Here is a 25,631-nt window from a genome sequence, read left to right on the forward strand (position 1 = left end):
AAGTAATTATTGTATTATTATTGACATTAACATTTCATTTTATTATATAAAGTTAATTATCGGGTAAAATATTGTATTTTCATAAAATAACTGCTGAATGTATTTCTGATGGGTTAAAATAATTAAATGGACCTTGCCACTTTTCACGGCGAACGATTCGTAATTATTATGCGAAACCATGACGTCACTTTACGTTCGCCGTAAATGACGCCGTTGTCCGAATACTAACTTTAAATTGAGTACACTACGTAGTTGAGTGCACTACGTACTCAATCCATGTCCCTCATGTAGTGAGTAGTGAATAGGGAACGAGTGTGTGGTTTCGGAAACAGCCAATGTTTACGCTGCCCCTGTCATGAAATTAATTTATCAGCCGTTTCACAGTCAGCTGCATTCACAAATCATTTAAGGAGTAGCGGTTTTACCAAGATAGAGACGCACATTGCAGCAGGTAAACGATATGATATTTTGAGTCGATAATGGAAGTAAACGTGTTACATTATTGACCTTACCTGGCTGACAGTATGGTCAGCTGACAACTGTCACAGCATATAGCCTTCGCGGCTTGTGAGCGAGGTGAGCTCATTGTTTACCGGGAATAGTCTGGGTTGTTTAGCCGGCCGCCACTACTCCAGTTACAGTAGGCACTTGGCTACCTCACCTTGACTATTGAGCAGCAACCTCAGAACCATAGTTACTTCACCATCTATTACTATTACTAATCAGGTGAAGAGATTCTTTTCAAATAAAAGGTTTTTGTAGTATTTTATTTTAAGTTTGGTTAGCATTTTAACGACCTGGAAGCTAGCTGACGGCTGTCATTAAAATTCTAAAACGCCGAGATCAGTTCTCCGTGATCTGGAGGACTTATTTAATCGATTTTCCCCTCACGATCCTGAGAAGTTTTAGATCGGAGTAACTCCGAGGAAAATGAAGAAATTTTTTGATTCGCGTCGGGACATGGTTAGTTCCGGGCCTGGCTTTGGAGTCGGTGGGGGGGGCTCTGGCTCCGGCGGCGGCAGCGGTGGTGGTGGCTTCATCGGACGGGTCTTCGTTGTTGGACGATTTCATGTGACCGTCGAGGAAGTTGTCGCAGAAGGTAAATAAAGCTTTAAAACATGTTATGGTTATGGACCAGCTTTTATTTGCTTTAGTTTTTTTTTAAAAATCGATTTAATTGAATCACTTGCATTAGATGTTGACGCCAACTAGAGAGGTGTATTACCGGTAGTTTTGACATCCCAGACATCTTCTTCCCCCAAAGATTCTGAAAGTATATTGATCCATTCCTAATCAAATTTCAAGGCAGAATAACAAGTATTGTCCATATTGTACATTTAAGTACTTCCATATTCCGACGATTGTACCGTAAAGCACGTAGTAAAGTGTAACAGAATCTTTAATTGCTGAGTCATACGTCTGGTTAGGGTTAGCTAACCCTAACCCTTTACAAAGGGAGTAACAATAAATATAGTTCATCAGGACAGATTACAACGACTAGATTGGTTTAAAGTAAATACTTTTCTAGGAAGTACAGCCACATAAAACTTATTTTTTATGACAAACTCATCGTAACTTTATTATCTGCTGTCATAATATTGAATCTTCTGTCATACTATTGAATGCTTAAATGTATGCCCGATGTCTAGCTTAATGATACATAGTTCATTTATTTTAATTAAAATGTCATTTAAATAGACCATCATTAATTGGTCTTGCCTAAGAGCTCTTTCTCCTTGTTATTTTTCTTGTAGTAGTGTGTCTTCTCTGTTCTCTGTGATTATTTCATTACAGATAGAGACACTGTCATTTATTTGGCTGGGTGGTGAATATCTATAGCTCAAATTAGGATTTTTGCTGCTGTTATTGAGAATTGTCTTTTTTTAAACAACTTTATAAAGCACTTTAGGAAACAGCCACAGCTGAAACAAAGGTCTGTACACAAGTATGAATAAATGAGATCATAAAAATATATATATTAAAACTGTAAAATACAAAAACTAGAGCAGAGTCTCGTGCTGTGTTTAAAGCCAAGGAATAAAAGTGTTTTTAAAAGACAAATTTTTGTGGGTTTGTGTAATGTTTGAATGAAATTGTACATACCGGTAGTTTGGGACCAGCAGGGCTCTATTACCTCTCTTTTTATATATATCCTATTTTTGTATAGTTTCTATTAATTCACTACTGTGTTTGTGAGGAAATGCATTTTTATCTGTGCTCTACTCTTTGTTGTCACTGTTATATTGTGCATCACTGAAACAAGTATGAAGACAAGTTTAGAGAGACATTACTGCAACAGCTTCAGAATAAATGTTAAAATAACAACTGTAAATGACAATTGAAGTTATTGGCAATATGATTTGTTCTTAGGTTGTTGAAGGATTTACCAACACACAGTAAAACATTTTATCTTTTCTTTAATCCCAAATCCCCAGTTTGTTACTGTTAACACTGGCCTTCTCTTTGTGGCATAGCTAATATTCTAAGAGATAATATTGAGACAGAAACTGTGCACAGCTTCAGTGGGATGTATGTGCAGTAGAAAATATTATTCAGTTTTGTAACACTGCTGAATTTAAATGTTCTCAAATATTCCATGCTAATTTTTTTCACTGTATGCAAGACTTCTACTGTTCTATCCTGTGGTTCTTACATGTAGCAGAGCTATGCTGCAAACATGTTATTATTCAATATGAATCATGTAAATATAGAAAAAATATAAGTATTTTGGGTCCATGACACCTTTTGAGAATTAGACCTAATAATTAAACAGCTAAATGTGCATTTTGATCAAATGTATGTGCCTTTGCTGGTGTCTGTATGTATAAGGTTATTGTGGCCAACATAATCTTCACTGACATTTACGTCAGGAGGCAGAAGTTATTTGTTGCTGTACTTACAGTTATTTGTGTCTACTGTGTACTTGAGTTGTACAGCACTCATAAATGTTGCTTAAGACTGTTAATCCTCATTTCCTTTAGGCATCTCAGATTAGACAGCGGGGATTTCACTAAACTGAACTCTATCACCTGACACGCTGTGGCAAACCTTTGCAGTAAATGCAGCAACATTCCTGTAAAACAAATTTGTTTTAAATGATGTAGTTTTTAGTGTTATTAAATAATTTCTCACATAATGGGGAGGTTTGTACTTCAGTTGTGTACTTCATTAGAAAATGAATTATTATAATATTCATTAAATATATAAATTAGCAATGTCTCCTGTGTTAGCATCACTATATCCAAAGTTAGGCTTTTAAATCCTGCCAACAGTGCTCCTTCATGCTGCCTCACATCTTACAACTTTCAGGCATCACTGTAACACACATTACCTGACTGTAACACAGAGTCATTTTTTATGTGGTATAGTGACTTAATTTTATTTTAATACAGTACAATGCCATTAGCCATTAATATTTGTCATCAGTTGTCTGGTTTTGGCATCTTAAATAACAGGGTCAGAGTGATGCTAAACAATGTTTGTGCTAATTATAGTGTCTTGTGTCATGATGTGGCTAGTTATGCTAAATAATATAACAGCATTGCTGACACAACATATGGACCTGAGGGGGATATAAACCGGTGGTGGTGATTCTCCAGTATAGTGCAATGAGATGGTGTTGTACTTTTGAAATCATTATGTATTTATTTATTTCATCTTATTTAATTACAGGAGGTTTTGCAATAGTCTTCTTGGTTCGAACTCATCAAGGTCAACTATGCGCGTTAAAAAGAATGTACGTCAACAATGAACATGATTTGCAAGTCTGCAAACTTGAGATACAGATAATGGTAAGCAAAACGAACCTCAACATTTTTAGCAGCATAACTATTTTCATGCACTGATCTTAGAGTAATGTATGCCTTGGTGCAGATACCTCACTGATGCATATGTCTCGGGTATCATGTCTTAGCCCTATAAAACACTGGATATGTTGGAATTGTCAAACAGCTGCTTTGTCACTGCTCCGTCAGCACAGTGCGGCTCCGGCAAGCAGCTGAAAAGGAATTCACATACAATATTCTCACATTAACACTTTATATTATATTATATTAGTATATTATATTTATATATAAAACAAGCCAAAAATGAAGTCATACGAGTTCCTTCTGCATAGTTGAAAGTGACCCACCAACACATGATATTTCTGATTTTGAAAATTTCCTGGATTTAAATTTATTGTACTTCCTGCCCCACACTTACTGCACTGTGTTGAGTTGCACACATTGTGCTCCACCATCCAGTAAAAATAGAAGTCTTGCATATTTTTCTGGTGGACTACTTCACACCGGTGCTCTGGAGTTGGAATGCAACAGAACTGCAGCCAGTGTAAACATGTGCATTCATTTAAAACATATGAGCACCACCATCATTGCATGGAGCAGATGTGCCCAAATGCATCCTGTGGATTATAGGCATTAGTTTGAGTGTTCTGGCATTGTGTTCACTGTGAATTGTCCTGTTTTCTGTTTTTTTACTCAGAGGGACCTAGCAGGCAACAAAAGCATAGTTGGTTTCCTGGATTCCAGTATAACAGCAGTTGGAAATGGTGACGTATCAGAAGTTTTGATCTTAATGGACTATTGTCGAGGTAAGTCAGCCTTTTCTCAGATTTTTATTGCATTCAGCTCCACAATGCACCTGCTCTATGTCAAGGTAAATGTTCTCTTGCTAGCTGTAGATGTCATTGAATCCAGCATTTTATAGAAAGCACAATTTTTCGTGACTAAAAAAATCAGATGAGGCAAAAAGATATTGATTATGATTATATTATAATATCCACAAAGATAAAGATTATGATATTCCAATGCAGTTAGGAGACTGATGATTTTTGATGATGGTGATGATCGTCTTGTGCCAGCTATTATTTCATACGCTGTATTGAGCTTTTTGTTTTATATAGGTGGGCCAGTGGTGAAACTTATGAACCAGAGATTGCAAATGGGCTTCACGGAGGCCGAAGTATTGCAGATATTTTGTGATACTTGCGAAGCCGTTGCTTGTCTCCACCAGTGTAAGACTCCAGTCATTCATCGAGATCTCAAGGCAAGTTGATTTAATTTCCTTACTTGAGCATATGTGCATACAATAATGAGGGTAATTAATGTTCATACAGATCCTGTTGACAGGTCTCACTTTGTCTGCTTCATATAGGTGGAAAATATTCTTTTGCACGACCGAGGACAATATGTTCTCTGTGATTTTGGAAGTGCTACTAATCGTTTCCAGGACCCTCAGACTCACGGTGTTCCAGTTGTTGAGGAGGAAATCAAAAAGTGAGTTTTCCAACCACTTTCATGTGATTCTTTTACCTATACTGAAATGCTGAAGCTCATCACTATTTATAAAACCAGGTACACTACTCTGTCATATCGTGCACCCGAGATGGTCAACCTCTACAGTGGACAGATCATATCAACAAAGGCAGATATTTGGGTGAAAATGGTTATTTGTCATTGTTAACCCCCAATGTTAAAATTGCTGTATCATCATATTGATCAACTATATTTTGAGCCACATTTACCTTGAGTGTTCTCTCCCTACAGGCCATGGGTTGTCTCCTCTATAAGCTCTGCTTCTTCACTCTTCCATTTGGAGAGAGCCAAGTGGCTATCTGCGATGGAAGTTTCACTATTCCAGACAACTCCCGCTTTTCTCAGGACATGCACGGACTTATCAGTGAGTCTGTGAGATTTTGGTATGAAATTCTGTGTCTGTAAATGTCTCTTAAATGTTATTGCTGCTTTGATTTCTCAGGATATATGCTTGAACCTGATCCAGAAAAAAGACCAGACATCTACCAAATATCTTACTTTGCCTTTAAAATGGCTGGAAGAGAGTGTCCTGTTCCAAATTTGCATGTAAGTTTGTGTGGATCAGGAGGTGGGCTGTTGGTGTTGGCTTCTGGTATAAATCTGATGTTTTTCTCAATGCACATTTATTTAAGGAATCTTTCGAAATTCACCATTGTGTTAAATAACTGTAAACACTTTGTTTGATTCTAAAAATGAATTGAAAGATCTTTTTTCTCCTTTTAGAATTTACATATTCCTACCAAACTACCTGATCCCATCAGAACCAGTGAAGCAGTGGTCAAAAAGAGTCACACCAAAGCCAGGTGACTGAAAAAAAAATATTTCAAGTGTTGTTGCAGGAAACTTCATCACTAAGAAATCTTTCTTCTCCTTCCAAAAGGCTCACAGATCCTGTCCCTACAACAGAAACCTCAATTGCACCTCGACAAAGACCTAAGCCTTGCCAGGCTCAGCCCCAGTCAATAGCAGGCATCCTTCCAATCCAACCTGCTCTTACTCCTCGCAAAAGACCCAATATTGCTGCCGGAGCACCTCAAAACACAGGTAACTACTGTAGTTTTTTTTGTTTGTCTTATACTCTATATTGCCATAGATTGATTCCCAAAACTTGTGTATATTGTGCCAAGCTTATACCGTATTTTCTGGACTATATGTCGAGCTTAAGTCGCACTAGCCAAAAAATGCATAATAAAGAAGAAAAATAGATATATAAGTCACACTTTTGGGGGAAAATGTATTTGATAAAATCTGAGACCAAGAACATACATTTCATATTGAAAGGCAATTAGCATGGATTAGCAATAGGGTTATGGTATGCTAACGTAACAAATTCAGCTACATGACCCACAACCGAGTACGTGTCTGCTTTGTTAACGTAACATATTAACAGTTATTCAGATAACTATAGCATAAAGAACATCCGAGCAAGTTTACCAAACAATCAAGTCTAACTCCATAGATGAAGCACCGCTTCTTCTTCTGCGTTGCTAAAGGAACTCGTTCCTCAGATACACATGCCTAGAGTGCCCTCTTGTGGTTGTCAGTGTGAAAATAACAAACATGTGAAATTCTGTAATAATGTATTTATTTAAGTCGCTCAATCAAATCAAATCAATCTTTATTTATATAGCGTCTTTTACAATCAGAATTGTTTCAAGGCGCTTTCCAGAATCCCAGGGCCAAACCCCCAACAAGCAACAGTGGCAAGGAAAAACTCCCTTTTAACAGGAAGAAACCTTGAGCAGGACCAGGCTCATGTAGGGGGACCCTCCTGCTGATGGCCAGCAGGGTAGAGAGAGAGGAGAGGGGGGAGGACAGGTAGATGATAGAATGGAGGGGAGAGGAGAGGAGAGGCACAGAGCACAGAAACACATACAAAAATAAACTAACATTCTGAGAGCGGAGCGGTCTATTGGGCTGGTAAGGTGTCACTAGCTCCGGAGTACAAGTCGCACCCCCTGACAAACTATGAAAAAAAGTGCGACTTATAGTCCGGAAAATATGGTACATGGGCACCACTTTTATCTGTTTGTTTGCTAAGGCTATTAAATGTATTATTATTTATTAAATAATTAGATATAAGTGTATTATATCACCATGGGCACCACCCTTCTGAGAACGGAACAGGAGTCAATTTGTTTAAACAGTCTCATAAAATATACTAAGTTGTCAATTTAGCATTCTGATTAATACCAAAAAAATGGCGCTGTCCCAGGCGGCAGCCAGTAGTAGCTCCCTACACGTAATTGTTCGTAATTGACCATTTCTACCGGCCTGCAATGCAATAAGATTTTTATATTTTATATGTGCACTTATACAGTTCGCTAAACTCTGCGAGCTGCGAGTAGCAGCGGTAGCGTATTGTAGCCTTTTTGTATCCTGAAATTTCTTTCGTAACACTCTTCGTCGGAGTCTGGAGGCTCAACAAGCAGCTTTCACACGACCATGTACCGACAGAGAGAATATTACGCGTGCAAGTTTTGTGGTGAGTGAATTAATAGCCACGAAGCTGAAACCTCACGCCGAAGGAGAGTTCGTGAAGGAGTGCCTCATAGCCGCCGAATATTTATTCGTGAATAACTATTGAACTAAGACATATATTGTTATGATTCCAGTGGCTAACGGTATGTTTTTATGGTCAAGGAATCTAAATGTGTAGTCAAAGTATATGTGGGACTAATATTTATGGTGGAAATCACAATATGGCAGGAATTGTTGCGCTTGGCGGAGGTCTGCGCTCTCCGAGTGCTTTCTAGTTGTTGTTATTATTATTGTCTTTATCTTTCTTTCTTTTCATTTATTTTCTTGATTATCTTGTTGTATTGCAGTTTTTGTGAGTAGAGGCCTCGAACAGGCCCTTACGGGTCTCTTGCCTCAACTCTGCACCTCTTTTTTTTTTATTGTTTTGTATGATCATGAAAACATATTTTACCGTATTTTCACGACTATAAGGCGCACCTAAAAGCCTAGAATTTTCTAAAAAATCTACGGTGCGCCGTTTAACCCGGAGCGCCTTTTGTATGGATTACGGTAATATTGGTTAATCGCGGCTACCGTAGTCAGTAGGCGTGGCCGAGGTAACAGCAGTAAATTCAGTCCCAAACCATTTCTGTCTGTAAAGACCCCAAAATGGCTCCTCGCAAGAGACGCGCTTTTGACGCAGAGTTCAAACTGAAGGCTATCAGTCACGCAGTTGAACACGGAAATAGAGCAGCGGCAAGAGGATTTAACGTGAACGAATCAATGGTGCGGAAGTGGAGGAAGCAACAAGACCTGTGCCAGGTAAAGAAGACTCAACGGAGCTTCCGAGGAAACAAAGCAAGAAGTGGATTAACAAAGGAACTCCAGCCGCTAGATATTAGTGTCAACGGGGCATTCGAAGCTAGACTGCGAACTGCGTGGGAGCGGTGGATGACGAACGGCGAACACACGTTCACCAAGACGGGGAGACGGCGCCGAGCGTCATACGTCACTATCTGCCAGTGGATCGTAAATGCCTGGGCATCGACCGTGGTCCGAGCTTTCGGGAAGGCAGGGATTGTCACTGAAATGCCAGACAACACCAGCGACACCGACCCTGATGACGACTTTGACAAGACGGAGCCGGCCATGTTGGACGCCGTATTCGCACAACTGTTCAATTCAGACACCGAAGAAGAAGAATTCGAGGGATTCCTGGATGAGGAATGAACTGATAAAGTGATCTTTACGTGTTTCTTTTGTGTGTTTACAACTTAACAAGGCTGGTCATACTGTGAATATGGACATTACCGTTTGAACAACGTTGTTATATTGCTATTGTTATATTGCTATTGCTATCGCTTTGCACTACTTCGAGAGTTCGAGTTACCGTATATTGTGTTTGCACTAACGTTTGATTTACCGCAACGGTACTACGTGATAAAAATGTTGCACTAAATCGAAAATTTATTAAACTCCACTTGTGATAAAAATGTTGCACTGCCTGTTATAACTCGCTGTTATTAAACGAACTGTGTTACGCGAAAACACTACGTCACTCGGGGAAAAAAATAAAACAGCTGTTTATTCGTTTTGGGAGTGAATAGAGTTGTGAGAACGACGGTTTGTATTCTATTAATAAAGTTTGACTGACTTATCTGGCTGTTTTATTGACATTCCTTTTAGCGCAGCTCGATCTAGTGAACGCGTCATGAAACCACAGGCACTACGCAGTTTCTATGCTATGCGCCTTATAACACGGAGCGCCCTGTGTATGAAAATATTTCTAAAATAGGCTGTTAATTGAAGTTGCGCCCTATAATACGGCGCGCCTTATGGTTGTGAAAATACGGTACTTGTTTGTCATTTTATTCTATTTTTTTTGGTGATTTTATATGCATGTGTGTTAAATAAATAATTCAAATTCAAATGCAGCAATCATGAGACTTAGTAACACAGTGGTTATAGACTTTACCCTAGGTATGTGTTCATAATAGTATGGCCCTCGGAGGACTTTATAAAAATTGAAATGGCCCTCGATATGAAAAAGGTTCCCCACCCCTGCTCTAAGACCACCATCCTTCGTGGTTGGAGAGAAGCCCCAAATCCCGAAGGAGCTGAGGAGGAAACGACAAGGGAGTAAGGCTGGAGTATTAAACCCTGCGTCCCCGTGGCCATAATGATGAATGTCAGGTCCCTGGCAAATAAGATGGACGAGCTGGAGGCGCTCACATGGACCCAGCGGGAGTACAGAGAAGCAAGTATCATGTGTTTCACAGAGACATGGCTCCATGGACTGATACCGGACTCTAATGTGACGATCGCTGGCTTCAGCACTGCGAGCGGACCGAGACACCGCGGACGGTAAGAAGAAAGGAGGGGGACTTGCCGTGTTCATTAGCAACAGGTGGTGCAACCCAGAGCATATTCACGTCAAGGAGTGCGTGTGCAATCCCTACGTGGAACTTATTGCTATCGGACTTCGTCCATACTATTTGCCACGGGAGTTTACCAATGTCATCGCCATCACTGTTTTTATTCCTCCGACCGGTAAAGCGAACACGGCCTGTGACGTTATTCACTCTGTCACGGCTGACCTGCAGACTAAACACCCTGGAGCCTTTATCCTCATCACAGGTGACTTCAATCATGCCTCACTCTCCTCCACTCTCCCTACATTCCATCAGTATGTCCAGTGTGGCACGAGAGACAGCAAGACTTTGGATTTACTGTATGCTAATGTCACCAATGCATACACCTCCACTGCACTCCCTCCACTAGGCAAGTCTGACCATAATCTCGTGCTGCTCTCCCCATCATACACACCTGTGGTTCAGCAGCAATCGGTCACTGTGAGGACTGTTAGGAAATGGTCAGATGGTGCCATGGACTGTCTGCGGGATGCCCTGGAGACCACCAACTGGTCTGCTCTCTGTGAACCACATGGTGAGGACCTGGAGGGACTGACACACTGTGTTTTTGACTACATCAAGTTCTGCACTGAGAACTCCGTCCCCACCAAGAAGGTACGCTGTTACCCAAACAACAAACCATGGGTGACAAGTGACCTGAAGGCCCTTTTGAACAAGAAGAAGAGGGCCTTCACTGCTGGAGACCCGGCTGAGCTCAGGAGAGTACAGAAGGAACTGAAACGCAGTCTGAAGGAGAGCAAGGACTCCTATAGGAAGAAGCTGGAGGAGAGACTGGAGAGGAACCAGACCAGGGATGTTTGGAGTGGGATGAGGACAATCACTGGCTTCCAGAAGAAAGGAATATGCTCAGCTGATGGGAACGTGGACCAAGCTAATGAGCTGAACCAGTTTTTCAACAGGTTTGATTCTAGCTCCCCCACCCCCAGCTGTCCCAATATTCCTCTGGATAACAATGGGTCCCCTTCACACCTCCCAGAGCCCCTAACACCTCTGCCAACTTCTTCCCCCTCCCCCCTGCTGACACCCTACATAGATTCCAACATGTCACCCATCCCCCCGACAGGACTATCCTTCACGTCTAGCCAGGTGAGGAGAGAGCTGGAGAGGCTCAACCAGAAAAAGGCTGAATTCCAGTACCACTCTGAGACATGTCACCTCCAGAAGTACTCGGATGACACATTCATAGTCGGATGTGTGGAGAATGGACAAGAGGATGAATACAGGGACCTTGTGGAGAGTTTTGTTAGGTGGAGCAGGGAGAATCTTCTGCAGCTCAACGTGGCCAAGACAGTGATGGTGGTGGATTTCAGTAAAAGCAAGTCCCCACCCTCCCCAGTCTGCATTAGTGGGAAAGATGTGGAAATAGTCCCATCTTACAGGTTCCTGGGTGTTCAGCTGGACAATAAACTGGAGTGGTCCACAAACACTCATGCTGTCTACAAGGAGGCCATGATCAGACTCTATTTCCTCAGGAGACTCAGGTCCTTCAGTGTTTGCAGCAGGATGCTCCACATGTTCTATCAGTCTGTGATGGCTAGCACCATCTTCTTTGCTGTAGTGTGCTGGGGTGCAGGCATTAAAGCAAAGGATGCCAACATACTCAATAAACTCATCAAAAAGGCAGGGTCTGTAAACTTGCAAACTTGAACAAGGTATAATTCATCCAAACCCAGTCAATAACAATAATTGTCTAATGTTTATGTTGTAATTATATATATATATATTTATTTATTTATCATCAGGGGACCACCCAGAGTGGCTAACCCAAGGCCGGACAGTCCTCATAATGAAGGACCCCCAGAAGGGCACAATACCGTCCAACTACCGGCCCATAACCTGCCTCAGCACCACATGGAAGCTCCTATCAGGCATCATAGCGGCTAAGATCAGCAGGCACATGGATCAATACGTGAGCAGAGCACAGAAAGGCATAGGGAACAACACCAGAGGTGCCAAGCATGAGCTACTGGTCGACAGGGCAATCGCCCAGGACTGTAGGATGTGGCACACCAACCTGTGCACTGCCTGGATTGATTACAAGAAAGCCTATGACTCAATGCCGCACACATGGATACTGGAGTGCCTAAAGCTGTATAACATCAACAGGACACTAAGAGAGTTCATCCAGAACTCCATGAAGCTGTGGAACACGACTCTGGAGGCCAACTCAAAGCTAATTGCGCAGGTGAGCATCAGATGTGGCATATATCAAGGAGATTCTCTGTCCCCCCTGCTGTTCTGCATAGGCCTAAACCCCCTGAGCCAGATCATCACCAAGAGTGGCTATGGGTACCAGTTCCGAAGTGGAACAACCGTCAGCCACCTCCTCTACATGGACGATATCAAGCTGTATGCCAAGAACGAGCGTGACATGGACTACCTGATTCACCTCACTAGGATCTACAGCAAAGACATCGGGATGTCATTCGGGCTAGACAAATGTGGGCGGATGATGTCTAGAAGGGGAAAGGTGATCGCAACTGACGGGGTTGAACTACCTAAAGGGAACATCACAGATGTGCAGGACAGTTACAAATACCTGGGGATCCCACAGGCAAATGGTAACCACGAGGAGGCAGCTAGGAGGTCAGCCACAGCCAAATACCTGCAGAGGTTAAGACAGGTCCTGAAAAGTCAGCTGAATGGTAAGCACAAGATCCAGGCCATAAACACCTACACCCTGCCAGTAATCAGATACCCTGCTGGCATAATACCCTGGCCACTGGAAGAGATACAAGCCACTGACATCAAGACAAGGAAGCTCCTCACCATGCACGGAGGGTTTCACCCTAAGTCGAGTGTCCTGAGGCTGTTCACAAAGCAAAAGGAAGGGGGCCGAGGACTAGTAAGTGTCCGAACTACTGTCCAGGAGGAAACAACAGGCCTTCAAGAATACATCAAGAAGATGGCCCCCACTGACCCACTGCTGAGTGAATGCCTCAGGCAACAAAAGCCCACCAAGGAGGAGGAACCTGAGGGGCTATCATGGAAGGACAAGCCCATGCATGGAATGTACCACCGACAAATTGAGGAAGTGGCTGATATCGAGAAAACATACCAGTGGCTGACAAAGACCGGACTGAAAGACAGCACAGAGGCACTAATCATGGCTGCACAAGAACAGGCCCTGAGCACCAGAGCAATAGAGGCCAGGGTCTACCATACCAGACAAGACCCCAGGTGCAGACTGTGTGGAGATGCCCCTGAGACAGTCCAGCACATCACAGCAGGGTGCAAGATGCTGGCAGGGAAGGCATACATGGAACGGAATAACCAGGTGGCTGGCATAGTATACAGGAACATCTGCACTGAGTATGGGCTGGAAGTCCCAGGGACCAGGTGGGAGACATCTCCGAAAGTGGTGGAGAACGAGCAGGCCAAGATCCTGTGGGACTTCCAGATCCAGACTGACAAGATGGTGGTGGCCAACCAGCCTGACATAGTGGTGGTGGATAAACACCGGAAGACAGTGGTGGTGATAGATGTAGCAATCCCGAGTGATAGCAACATCAGGAAGAAGGAACACGAGAAGCTGGAGAAGTACCAAGGGCTGAAGGAGGAGATGGAGAGAATGTGGGGGATGAAGGCAACAGTGGTCCCAGTGGTGATCGGGACACTAGGGGCAGTAACACCCAACCTGAGTAGATGGCTCCAACAGATACCAGGAACCACACCAGAGATCTCTGTCCAGAAGAGTGCAGTCCTAGGAACAGCTAAGATCCTGTGCAGAACCCTCAGACTCCCAGGCCTCTGGTAGAGGACCCGAGTCCGAAGGAAGGAGGCACCGCCGAGGAGAGCGAGGAAGAGAAAAAAAATAAATATATATATATATGTGTGTATATATATGTATGTGTATATATATGTATGTGTGTATATATATATGTATGTGTATGTGTGTGTGTGTGTATGTATATATATATATATATATATATATATATATATATATATATATGTGTGTGTGTGTGTGTGTGTGTGTGTATATATATGTATGTGTATATGTATATATATATATGTATATATATACTGTTTATATGTGTGTGTGTTCTAATCTTATTTATATTTATTTATTCTATGGATGAATAAAGTACATCTTGAATCTTGAATAATTAACTTAATAATGATAACCAAAAATGCTACGTTAACAGCTAGTTCAATTTCAACAGTGCAGAGGTTGGCAGAACATTAATGTAACAATTAGGCAGAGCCAACTAAACCCTAACCTGACTACCAATCTGATCACAACAACTAGGCTGGACTCACTACACTTAGCTAGACTAGGCTCAGTTTGTGTTCCCGGTCCTGGAGAGAGAGAGAGAGAGCGATGATCGCTCTGGCGTGTTGCTATTTCAGCTGGTGGTCCTGGTTGTTAACAACAGTCTTTGCTGTAAATGTGGTAAATGTTGACTGGTCTCTCTTTTGAGGTGGTTTATTTTTTCAGGTTTTTAAAGACTTTTTTAATTGGAGTTTCAAAAGAGTTTTTTTATGATTAAAGAGAGTTTGACACTTAGTAAAAATTCTAAAAGGTTCTATTTCGATAATTTGTTAGCTGACTGATGAAGACTGATTTTTACAGTTGAAAACTATTGTCTTTCTTACCTCCCCAGGTATTATAATTCCATGTCCATCTGCAGCTACTGTTCAACCTGGTCAACAGGCTTCTTTGCAGGCTGCACCACAGAAAGCACCACAGCCTCAGCAACTTTTGATGCAGCAGCAAACATCAGCATTCATACATTCGCAAAGCAACCAGCTGGTAGGCTAACACAAATGAATGGATTGAAATTTCAAAGAAGAAATAGCATTTGTCCACATGGATACACTTGAGTTGTCTTCATTTTCAGTCTGGTTGTCCTCTTGTTTTCAAAAATATAAATGTATATCTTAGAACATTCTTGCTTGTATGCTTTTTTTCATGCATCACATCACAAATTTGACCGAACCCCAATAAAACAATGTTTGGTTGGTAATATGTTTGTAATATTTGCAATTTGTATGCTTGCAAAAAGGACATAATATCATAAAGACACTTTGCTATAGTTAAAATGTCTTGTATGTTTTTCATTATGGGCTTTATGTCCAGATCTATTTTTAAGTCTAGATTTAAAAACCTTGACCAGAGTAGCTATTCATTAAAACACAGTTTCAGATTTAAGAGACCTACTTTACATCCTTTGCCATCTGTTGTAAAGTCGAATGAACCTGCTGGCCAACATGACATGTTGAAGAAAGTGGCTAATATGTGAGAAAAGTCAGTGAACTGTTCCTTTTTCTATTTTCACGAATAGAATGCCAGTGCCACAAATCTGATACTGGCTGTCAACATTAATGTGTTACCCAAAATGCCTAAAACGTTTTCACATCAATATCCAAAAAAGGACAATTGGTGGAGAAACAGCATGTTGAATTATTTTCCTGTTAACTTTCCACATAACTGCTGAATAGGAGGCTACAAATCAGAAGCTAACTTCAGCTTTTCAAGTTTTACACACATTCTCTTCAGAGCCCTACTACTGATAACTACACTGTATTTGTGCGCAAAATGAGAAATTATTTCTTTGTTACTAAAGCTGAGTCAGCATGGTTTCACCAGTTCATCTCACTACCTGCATGGCATTATGTAGAAGGAGCCACATGCACTGGTCCACATGCACCAGTCTCCAAACGTCAACATTTTTCTCAATATTATTTTTGACTTTATTCTTGACATCGCATTTCAACTTTTCTTCTTCAAGATTGTAGTAGACTTTTTTCCTCAACATTGTCTTTTGACTTTACTCTCAACATTTTAAATATTTTCATTGAGGACCTGCTTCTAACCTTTCTTTATTCAGTGTAAAATTGAGTATTTTGGCAGGGACACTATGAATGTTATGTGCACTTTCAGCATGCTTTAATGTACTCATAAAAGATAAATTTAAGTGTGGCATTTAATTTTATATTGCAACGTAGCTAATTTATTTATTTTTCCACATTTCCCACAACTCAGTATATCATATCATTTATAAGACCACTTAGCCATGGTAACTTTTCAGAGAACAGTCATCTCTTTTCTGCAGTAGTTTTTTTCTTCATGTTGATGAGCTCCTTAAATTTTCCTTTCCAGTCGGTGTTGCTTATTTTATGTTTTGGGTCAGATTGTTTCATTTTGGTTTAAGATCTTTTTCATGTTTCTCTTCACTTTATAGACTGCCGGCCAAGGCATCAGCAAATGTGGTTCCTTGACGCCTCCTTCCTCCCCAAAAACGGCTCCAAAGAGTGGCCACCGGCGCATCCTGAGTGATGTCACTCACAGTGCTTTGTTTGGTGTCCCAGTCAGCAAGTCCACTCAGCTCCTTCAGGCAGCTGCAGCTGAGGCCAGCCTCAACAAGTCAAAGTAAGGAGAATTAAGACCATTTATTGATCTGAATAAAAGCTGTTATTTCATGAGTTAGAGTGAGCCGAGAGGAGGCATAGACAGAAACTCCAAGGAGATCAAATGAGCCTTTTAAACTGGAGCATTCAGTAGCTATGTTACACTGCCTATAAAAAGTCTTCCCCCCTTTGGCAATGTTTTCACCTTTTGTTGATTTTATGCACAAATATATTGACTATTATGTTCAATATATTTTGGCTGTTTTGACACGAAATTGCAAAAAAATAGATTTGAATGGAAATCAATTAAAATATTATAAAATAATCTACCAACACCTACTAAAATCAGGTTTTTTTTAGTGGGCTGGTTTATGGCTATGTTGAGTTTATATGAGAATCTGGAAAATCAAGTATAAAAGAGAATGCTAGCAGTAGCTTCCATGCTGCCTTCTATCTTGTTTCCTCGTTTGCTAACAACAGCAGGTTTACCCATGTTTGTTGGGAAAGGGGTTGAAGAGGCTTATGTCTGGGAATAGACAGGGAATATTTTGAGGATTATTTGAGGATATTTAAGAAAAATTACCAAATTTCTGATTTCTGTTTTAAAGATTTTATGGGAGGTTTGCATAGCATCGATTGCAACATCTTCAGGGCCTTTGCTACTTCTGCAGAAACACATCGCGCTCCCTTTCAAAAATTGTCACTATGTAGAGAGGGATAATAGATCCTACACAGACCAGGAGAGCTGTGATCGAGATCGCCAAACTACACCATTTCCAGTTGTTGCTTTTCTTTTTGGTAAGCAAAGACGCTGCTCATATAACCTAATATAAACCCAGCTGAGTTAAACAACAAATGGAATATCTCATCTTTTTATTTGTTGCTCATTTGTAGTATGTTTTCTGACGATTCTTTGTGTAAACAATGTGTGCTTTTTGCTAACCAAAAGCTTTACAATTAATTTAAAAGTGACTGGCTGTAATTGCAAGTATTGAATATTGCCCCTCTTCCCTCATTTGGCTCTAAACTCTGGCAGTTGCATAATGAACCTGTCGACAGTCCACTGAAGCACAAATGACAAACCCCATTGTGTGTGTAGGGAAGACATTCACATTTCAGACAGGGTACGCAGTACCATATTGAACCCTTAACCCTGTCACAGTGGTGCCCCGAAAACCAGGTGTCCTTTGTAGACAATTGGAACAGTTTTTGAGGAAAACCTGGTCTGACAGTAGAGTTAGCCATGGAGTTCCTCAAGGTTCTGTACTTGGACCAATCCTCTTCACCTTGTACATGCTTCCCTTAGGGAACATTACTCGGCAGCATGGGATAAATTTTCATTGTTATGCTGATGACACTCAGCTTTATTTATCCATGAAACCAGAGGAGACAGAGAAGTTAGTGAAGCTTCAGACCTGTCTTAAAGACATAAAGTCCTGGATGTCTTCAAATTTCCTCCTCCTTAACTCAGGAAAAACTGAGGTCATGGTGTTTGGTCCTGAACCTCTCAGGGATAGATTAGATCACATGGTCACTCTGGATGGTATCTCATTAACATCTAGTCTCTCTGTGAGGAATCTAGGAGTGACTTTTGATCAAAATCTCTCCTTCAACTCACACATTAAATTAGTCTCTAGAAGTGCCTTTTTTCACCTGAGGAACATCACAAAGATCAGGAAGCTACTGCTGCTGCATGATGCTGAAAAGTTAATTCATGCTTTTGTTACTTCCAGGCTGGACTATTGTAATTCTTTATTGTCAGGGTGTCCAAACAACTCTTTAAGAAGCCTCCAGCTGATCCAAAATGCTGCAGCCAGAGTTCTGAAAGGTATTGACAAAAGAGATCACATAACTCCTGTAATGGCGTCTCTTCATTGGCTGCCCGTTAAATTTAGAATAATTTTTAAAACCCTTCTTTTGACCTACAAGGTCCTCAGAGGCCTAGCTCCATCCTACCTGGAGGAGCTAGTGATACCTTATCAGCCCAATAGACCGCTCCGCTCTCAGAATGCTGGTCTACCTGTGGTTCCCAGAGTTTCTAGGAGTAGAATGGGGGGCTGAGCATTTAGCTACCAGGCCCCCCTGCTATGGAACCAGCTCCCTGTCCAGGTACGGGAGGCTGACTCCATCGCTACTTTTAAGATCAGACTTAAAACCTACCTCTTTGAAAAAGCTTATTGTTACTAATTCTGTAGTTCCAGTTACTATCATAGACAGACAAATTATCATACTTAGGGGGTCGTCTAATCGTTAGGTCACATCTTAGCTATGCTGTTATAGGCCAAGGCTGCTGGGGGCCTCTGTCACCCCACTGGGTCATGGTTTCCTCTCCTCTCCTCTCCTTTCCTCTCCTCCTCCTCATCAAGCAGTTATGCTGATTCTTGTGTAGTTTTTCTGCTTCTTCCTCTCCCCCCCCCCTTTCTCTATTCATTTACAGGTATCGCCGCCTTTGGAGCTGCATGACGACCTCCGGCCCCGCTGACCCGCTGTATAGTGTATTTTTGTGTGTGTTTCTGTGCTCTGTGCTCTATGCCTCTCCTCTCCTCTCCTCTCCTCTCCTCTCCTCTCCTCTCCTCTTCCTCTTCCTCTTCCTCTTCCTCTTCCCCCTCCCTCTCCCTCTCCCCTCCTCTCCCTCTCCTCTCCTCTCCTCTCCTCTCCTCTCCTCTACCTGTCCTCCCCTTTCTCCTCTCTCTTTACCCAGCCGATGTAATAGATGTAATAAATGAGAGCTTTAGAAATGGCTTCATTTCATTACTTGAGTCAGTTGGTTTCCTTCAACAGATAAACCAACCAACTCATAGTTTCAACCACACCCTTGATCTAGTTCTGACTTATGCCTTAGAGGTAGAACATGTGTCAGTGCTCTCTCAGAACCCACTCCTGTCAGATCATTCTGTGATCACTTTTACATTCATGATTAAGGATTCTTCTATACTCAGAACACAGTCTTACTATAGCAGATGTCTTTCAGATAATGCTGTTGCTAAGTTTAAGGAAGAGATCCCTGTGCTAATCCCAGGACCACCGTGTGCTTCTCTGGGAATCAATCATTATAATCTTAGCCCGGCAGAGGTTGACTCTATTGCTGAAGGTGCAGCAACCTCACTGAGAATCACGCTTGATTCTGTTGCCCCTCTGAAAAAGAAAATAGTAAATCCGAGGAGGTGTGCCCCCTGGTATAATTCACACATTAGGACCCTCAAGCAGAAAGTGCAAAGACAAGAAAGGAAGTGGTATTCTTGTAAAATAGATAGCTACCATTTAGCCTGGAAAGACTGTCTGGTAGTTTATACAGTTTGGGCACCCTTGACAAGTGGCATTACCGTATTTTCACGACCATAAGGCGCACTGTATTAAAAGGAGCAGTCTCAGTTATGGGTGTTATTTCTGTATTTAAAACATACATAAGGCGCACCGTATTATTAGGCGCATGCTGAAAATATTCATTCTTCCGCCACAAAACCATCAAAGTTTTCATCTTCTGTATCTGAATTAAACAGTTGCACTATTTCAATGTTCAACATCCCAAATTCCTCTACTTAATCATCTGAATCAGACTCACCGACCGGTTCCGGTTCAGCGTTGATGCTGGCTTTTGTGAAAGCTCTTACAACACATGAAGACCGTATCATAGCCCGTGCGTCTACAATCCACCCGCATATGGTGGCATAACCTGCCCGCCGCTGCCTCATAGTCTTTGTGAAGGAGTGTTCGCCTTCCGTCATCCAGTGCTCTATCTGTTTCCGTGGCAGTCAAGAACCACAGTGAATGACGACTTCTCGTGCCCGTTGTGCGTATCGCCACCGTGCTGGTCCCTTTTTCTCCACTTTGTGGGTCAAAGGGATGTTAAAAGTCAGAGGGATCTCATCCATGTTGGTGATGTGGCTGGGCGCGGTTAACTTGTCGCGGCAGTAGGTGCGGAAGATGGCCACCCTCTCCTGGTAATCCACGGGCAGCCGCTGCGCAACAGTTGTCCTTGCGCGTATGGAGAGATGCCGCCTCCTCATAAAGCGAAATCACTAAGATTGCTCGATTGCCATTTTAAGCTGCATATTCGATGGCCTGCAGTTTAAAGTAAGCCTCATTCATACGCGTCTCGCTTGACCGGCGCCATTTAAGGGGATCCTTACACGTAGCTAATCGATTGGCGGAGCATTTACCGTAGTGCACCCACCAAAGGTGCACAGCAGATTTTGGAACTCGGTCCACACACAAGGCGCGCCATGTTATAAGGCGCACCGTCGATGTTTGAGAAAATCTCAGTGTTTTAGGTGCGCCTTATAGTCGTGAAAATACGGTATTTTTATTCACCAATCATTGGGTGTTTTAATTCACAACTTAATTTTGATATATCAAATAACTGATGAACACAATCATAATTCACCAGTGAAATGAGGTTTATTGGGTTAACAGAAAATGTGAAATATGCCCCAAAACAAAAAAAGGCCTGTGCATAAATTTGGGCACTTTAATAGAAAAATCATATTAGTATGTAGAGCCTCCTTTTGCAACAATAACAGCCTGTATGAATGTCTGGATCCTGGATGATTGTATTTTGGCCCATTCCACTTGGCAAAACCTCTGCAATTCAGTGATGTTTGAAGGATTCCGAGCATGGACAGCCTGCTTCAAGTCATCCCACAGATTCTCGATGATATTCAAATCTGGGGACTGGGATGGCCATTCCAAAACATTGTACTTGTTCCTCTGCACGAATGCTCGGGTAGATTTTGAGCAATGTTTGGGGTCATTGTCTTGTTGAAATACCCATTCCCGCCACAACTTCAACTTTGTGACAGACTCTTGAACATTATTCTCAAGAATCTGCTGATACTGAGTGGAATCCATGCGACCCTCAATTTTAACAAGATTCCCAGTACCAGCACTGGCCACACAGCCCCACAGCATGATGGAACCTCCACCAAATTTTACTGTGGGAAGCAGGTGTTTTTCTTCGAATTCTGTGTTCTTTTGCTGCCATGCATATCGCCTCTTGTTGTGACCAAACAATTCAATTTTTGTTTCATCAGTCCACAGTATCTTATTCCAAAATGATATTGGCTTGTCCAAATGTTCTTTTGCATACCTCTGGCGACTCTTTGTGACGACTGTGAAGAAAAGGCTTCTTCCGCATCACTCTTCCGTACAGCCTTTCCTTGTGCGAATTGTGCTGTATCGTTGACCGATGCACAGCGACACCGTCTGCAGCAAGATATCCTTGCAAGTCTTTGGAGGTGGTCTGTGGGTTGTTTTTAACCATTCTGACCATCCCTCGTCTTTGCCTCTTTTTTCTTGGCCTACCACTTCTGGGCTTAACAAGAACTGTGCCCGTGGCCTTCCATTGCCTCACAATGTTTCTGACAGTGGAAACTGACAGCTGAAATCTTTTGGACAGCTTTTTGTAACCTTCCCCTAAACCATAATGCTGGATAATCTTGGTTTTGAGATCATCAGAAAGTTGTTTTGAGGCTCCCATGTTGCAGCTCTTCAGAGGATAGTCAAACAGAATGAGATCTGGCATTTGGCCACCTTAAATATCATTATTGAATGCACCAGTCAATTAAGTTCAAGGCTTAATGAGCTCACCAAACCAACTTTGTGTGTCCAAATAAGTTGTGATGATTGGTTACAGGCCATCAAAGCAACAAAATGACAAGGGTTCCCACATTTTCGCACAGCCTATTTTTTACATTTGATTTAATTTCATACAATTGCATACTATGAATACTTAAAATCTGTGTTTGGAAATCAAGCTAACACCTGGCTCTTATGGGCAAATGAAGGACATGCCACCAAGATAATTTTGTGTGAAGTCAGAGTCCATTATTACACAACCTCAGAGGGGGTGCTCAAACTTTCTCATACCACTGTAAAAAGCCCCTCCGTAAGGCTAGAACAGCTTATTTTTCTTCTTTAATTGAAGAAAACAAGAACAACCCCAGGATTCTTTTTAACACTGTGGTCAAATTAACCAAGAATCACAGTGTTTTAAATCCACGTATCCCTTCTTCCCTTAGTGGTGAAAACTTCATGAGCTCCTTCACTGATAAAGTTCTAGCTATCAGAGAAAAAGCTAACCAGGCCATCCCAACAACTGGACCATCACCAGATGTGCTGACTGTGGGAACATAGTCTGTGTAGATTCTCAATCATCCAGGTCATTGTTATCCAAGGTAGTTTTCTATGTTAACTGGACTGTGTTTCCTCTCTTTGAAGACGTTTTGCCTTCTATCCAGAAGGCTTCTTCAGTTCTGAACTCGCTGGGGACCGAGCTTGCAAATATAGCCCCTGTGGACCATTGGCATGTTAATGATCTGAGTGGTCACCTGAGAGTCGTTGGCAGGGTCATTGGTAGGGTCGTTCACCTAGATTCGGTTGAGGTGTCTCCCCTTTGTCTGCTGGCTCACTTGGTGGTGAGTCACCAGGTCTCGTGGAATGGTGTGAACGTTTGGTTTGTTGTTGGAAGGAGTGGAGGACTGCATTGTATGTGGGTGATAGGAAGTGCCTCAGCCCACCACCTCTGTTTAAGGATTGTTTTTCCAATTTGACATGGATAGCTTCCTTGACACCCCTCTCAAACCAGCTGTCTTCTCTGGCCAGTATTCGTACTTGGCTGTCCTCAAAGGAGTGCCCGCTCTCCTTTAGGTGTAAGTGGATATACATATATACACACACACACACGCATATACTGTATATATATATATATATACACTGCTCACAAAAATTAAAGGAACACTTTTTTTATTGGGCCTGGCATGAATTGAATTAAACCTGTCTCGGGCCTCGTTAATCAATTTCAGCTGTATTGGTGTTCATGGAATTAACAACTGGTGCACTTCAGTGGCAACAATTAGAAAACCCTCAAAACAGGACTGGTTTTACATGTGGAGGTCATTTCAAGTTTCTCCCTCTTGATCTTTTTTGGCTGGTTTTCCACTCGCGCTGATTTTGGCTTGCGTAATTATCTCTACTGGCAGTATGAGGCGATTCCTTAACCCTACAGAAGTTGCACAGGTTGTCCAACTTCTCCAGGATGGCACATCCACACGTGCTGCAGCAAGAAGGTTTAATGTGTCTCCCAGCACAATCTCCAGAACATGGAGGAGATTTCAGGAGACTGGTGGTTATTCTCGGAGAGCTGGACAGGGCCATAGAAGGTCCTCAACCCCTCAGCAGGACCGATACCTGCTCCTTTGTGCAAGGCGGAACAGGCTGAGCACTGCTCGTGCCCTACAGAATGACCTCCAGAGGGCCACTGGTGTGAATGTCTCTACCCAAACAATCAGGAACAGACTTCATGAAGGTGGCCTGAGGGCCCGACGTCCTGTAGTGGGCCCTGTGCTCACTGCCCAGCACCGTGGAGCTCGACTGGCATTTGCTGAAGAACACCAGAATTGGCAAGTCCGCCACTGGCGCCCTGTACTTTTCAAAGACGAGAGCGGGTTCACCCTGAGCACCTGTGATTCAGATTCAGATTCAGATTCAGAGTACTTTATTGATCCCTTTAGAGGGTGTCCGTCAGGGAAATTAGCATCTCCAAAAAAACGTACAGCACTGTACAAAATTACCCACCACCATTACACACCATTAAACCTATTAAAGATAATAAAAATAGAATAAAATAAGAAATAAAATAGAATATAAATATAAAATATAAAACTATAAAAATGTAAATAAATGAATAGAGGGATGAATGAACTGAATGAATGGATGTCACAGTATTATGTTATTGCAGTGTTGTTCCAGTCCTTCTGTTGGCCCTCCTCCCCCCCAGTGAGGAGTTGAACAGTCTGATGGCTCGGGGGATGAATGAGTTCCCCAGTCTGTTTGTCCTGAACTTGGGGAGGCGCAGCCTCTGGCTGATCAGGCTTCTCTGGCTGTGGATGACAGTGTGCAGAGGGTGGCGGACATTGTCCATGATGCTCCGCAGTTTGTCAATAGTTCTCCTCTCTGCCACTGTCGCCAGAGGTTTCAGCTTCATCCCCACCACCGAGCTGGCCCGCCTGATCAGCTTCTCCAGCCTGGAGAGGTCCGCTTTTGTCACACTCCCCCCCCAGCACACCACAGCGTAGGACAGGATGCTGGCGACCACAGACTGGTAGAACATCCAGAGGAGTTTCCTGCAGATGTTGAAGGATCTTAGTCTCCTCAGGAAGTACATCCTGCTCTGGGTCTTCTTGTACAGCTGCCTCGTGTTGCTTGTCCAGTCCAGCCTATTGTCCAGCCACAGCCCAAGATATTTATAGGTCTGCACGCCCTCCACCTCCTCCGTTCCTATCTGAACTGGTCTAGGTCTCGGTCGGTCCCTCCCAAAGTCAATGACCAGTTCTTTAGTTTTGGAGGTGTTGAGCTGCAGGCTGTTGTTGTGGCACCAGGCAACAAAGTCCCTCACCAGGCACCGGTACTCCTCCTCTTCGTCGTCTCTGATACATCCAACGATGGCTGTGTCATCTGCGAACTTCTGGATATGACACATTTCGGAGTTGTAAAAGAAGTCCGAGGTGTACAGAGTGAAGAGGATGGGGGACAGCACAGTCCCCTGTGGAGCACCGATGCTGCTGACCACAGTGTCAGACGTGATGTCCTTCATCCTGACGAACTGCGGCCTGTCGGTGAGGTAGCTGGAGATCCAAGCAACCAGGCAGGGGTCCACTCGCATCCGTAGAAGCTTGTCCTGTAGGACAAGGGGCTGGATCGTGTTGAAGGCACTCGAGAAATCCAAAAAGAGGATTCTCACTGTGCCACTCCCCTTGTCCAGATGCGAGTGGACTCGGTGCAGCAGGTAGATGATGGCGTCCTCTACACCGACCTTGTCCCGGTAGGCGAACTGTAAGGAGTCCTCAGCGTGCTGCACCTGGGGCCTGAGGAGGTTGAGGAAGAGCCGCTCCAGAGTCTTCATCAGATGTGAGGTGAGTGCCACCGGCCGGAAGTTGTTCAGCTCACTCGGTCTGTTCTTCTTGGGGACTGGAATGATGCAGGACGTCTTCCATAAGGTGGGCACTTTCCCCAGCTCCAGGCTGAGGTTGAAGACCCGTTGTAGTGGCTCCCCGAGTTCAGCAGCGCAGGTCTTGAG

At 42.7% G+C, this 25,631-nt stretch overlaps 1 protein-coding gene across 16 annotated transcripts in view; it reads left to right on the top strand.

Annotated features, from left to right (window-relative positions):
* The first annotated feature begins 238 nt into the window (after window positions 1-238).
* aak1a (AP2 associated kinase 1a) overlaps window positions 239-25,631 on the top strand; it is a 40,291-nt gene continuing 14,898 nt past the window's right edge. For 6 of the 16 annotated variants that reach the window (XR_003886794.1, XR_003886795.1, XR_003886793.1 and 3 more), the window contains exons 1-12: window positions 243-1,099; window positions 3,673-3,791; window positions 4,483-4,591; window positions 4,904-5,046; window positions 5,155-5,276; window positions 5,355-5,436; window positions 5,547-5,679; window positions 5,758-5,861; window positions 6,039-6,118; window positions 6,196-6,359; window positions 14,812-14,960; window positions 16,393-16,580. Coding sequence is in view for 12 of the 16 variants with exons in the window: in XM_029830304.1 (XP_029686164.1) it covers window positions 931-1,099; window positions 3,673-3,791; window positions 4,483-4,591; window positions 4,904-5,046; window positions 5,155-5,276; window positions 5,355-5,436; window positions 5,547-5,679; window positions 5,758-5,861; window positions 6,039-6,118; window positions 6,196-6,359; window positions 14,812-14,960; window positions 16,393-16,580 (1,562 nt within the window). In the remaining 4 variants the exon portion in view is untranslated. Of the gene's footprint in view, window positions 1,100-3,672; window positions 3,792-4,482; window positions 4,592-4,903; window positions 5,047-5,154; window positions 5,277-5,354; window positions 5,437-5,546; window positions 5,680-5,757; window positions 5,862-6,038; window positions 6,119-6,195; window positions 6,360-14,811; window positions 14,961-16,392; window positions 16,581-25,631 lie in introns of all 16 variants that reach the window. The other 10 variants (XM_029830301.1, XM_011616792.2, XM_011616795.2 and 7 more) reach the window with 4 other exon arrangements.

The sequence above is a fragment of the Takifugu rubripes genome, chromosome 21, assembly GCF_901000725.2.
Source record: "Takifugu rubripes chromosome 21, fTakRub1.2, whole genome shotgun sequence".
NCBI lineage: Eukaryota > Metazoa > Chordata > Actinopteri > Tetraodontiformes > Tetraodontidae > Takifugu > Takifugu rubripes.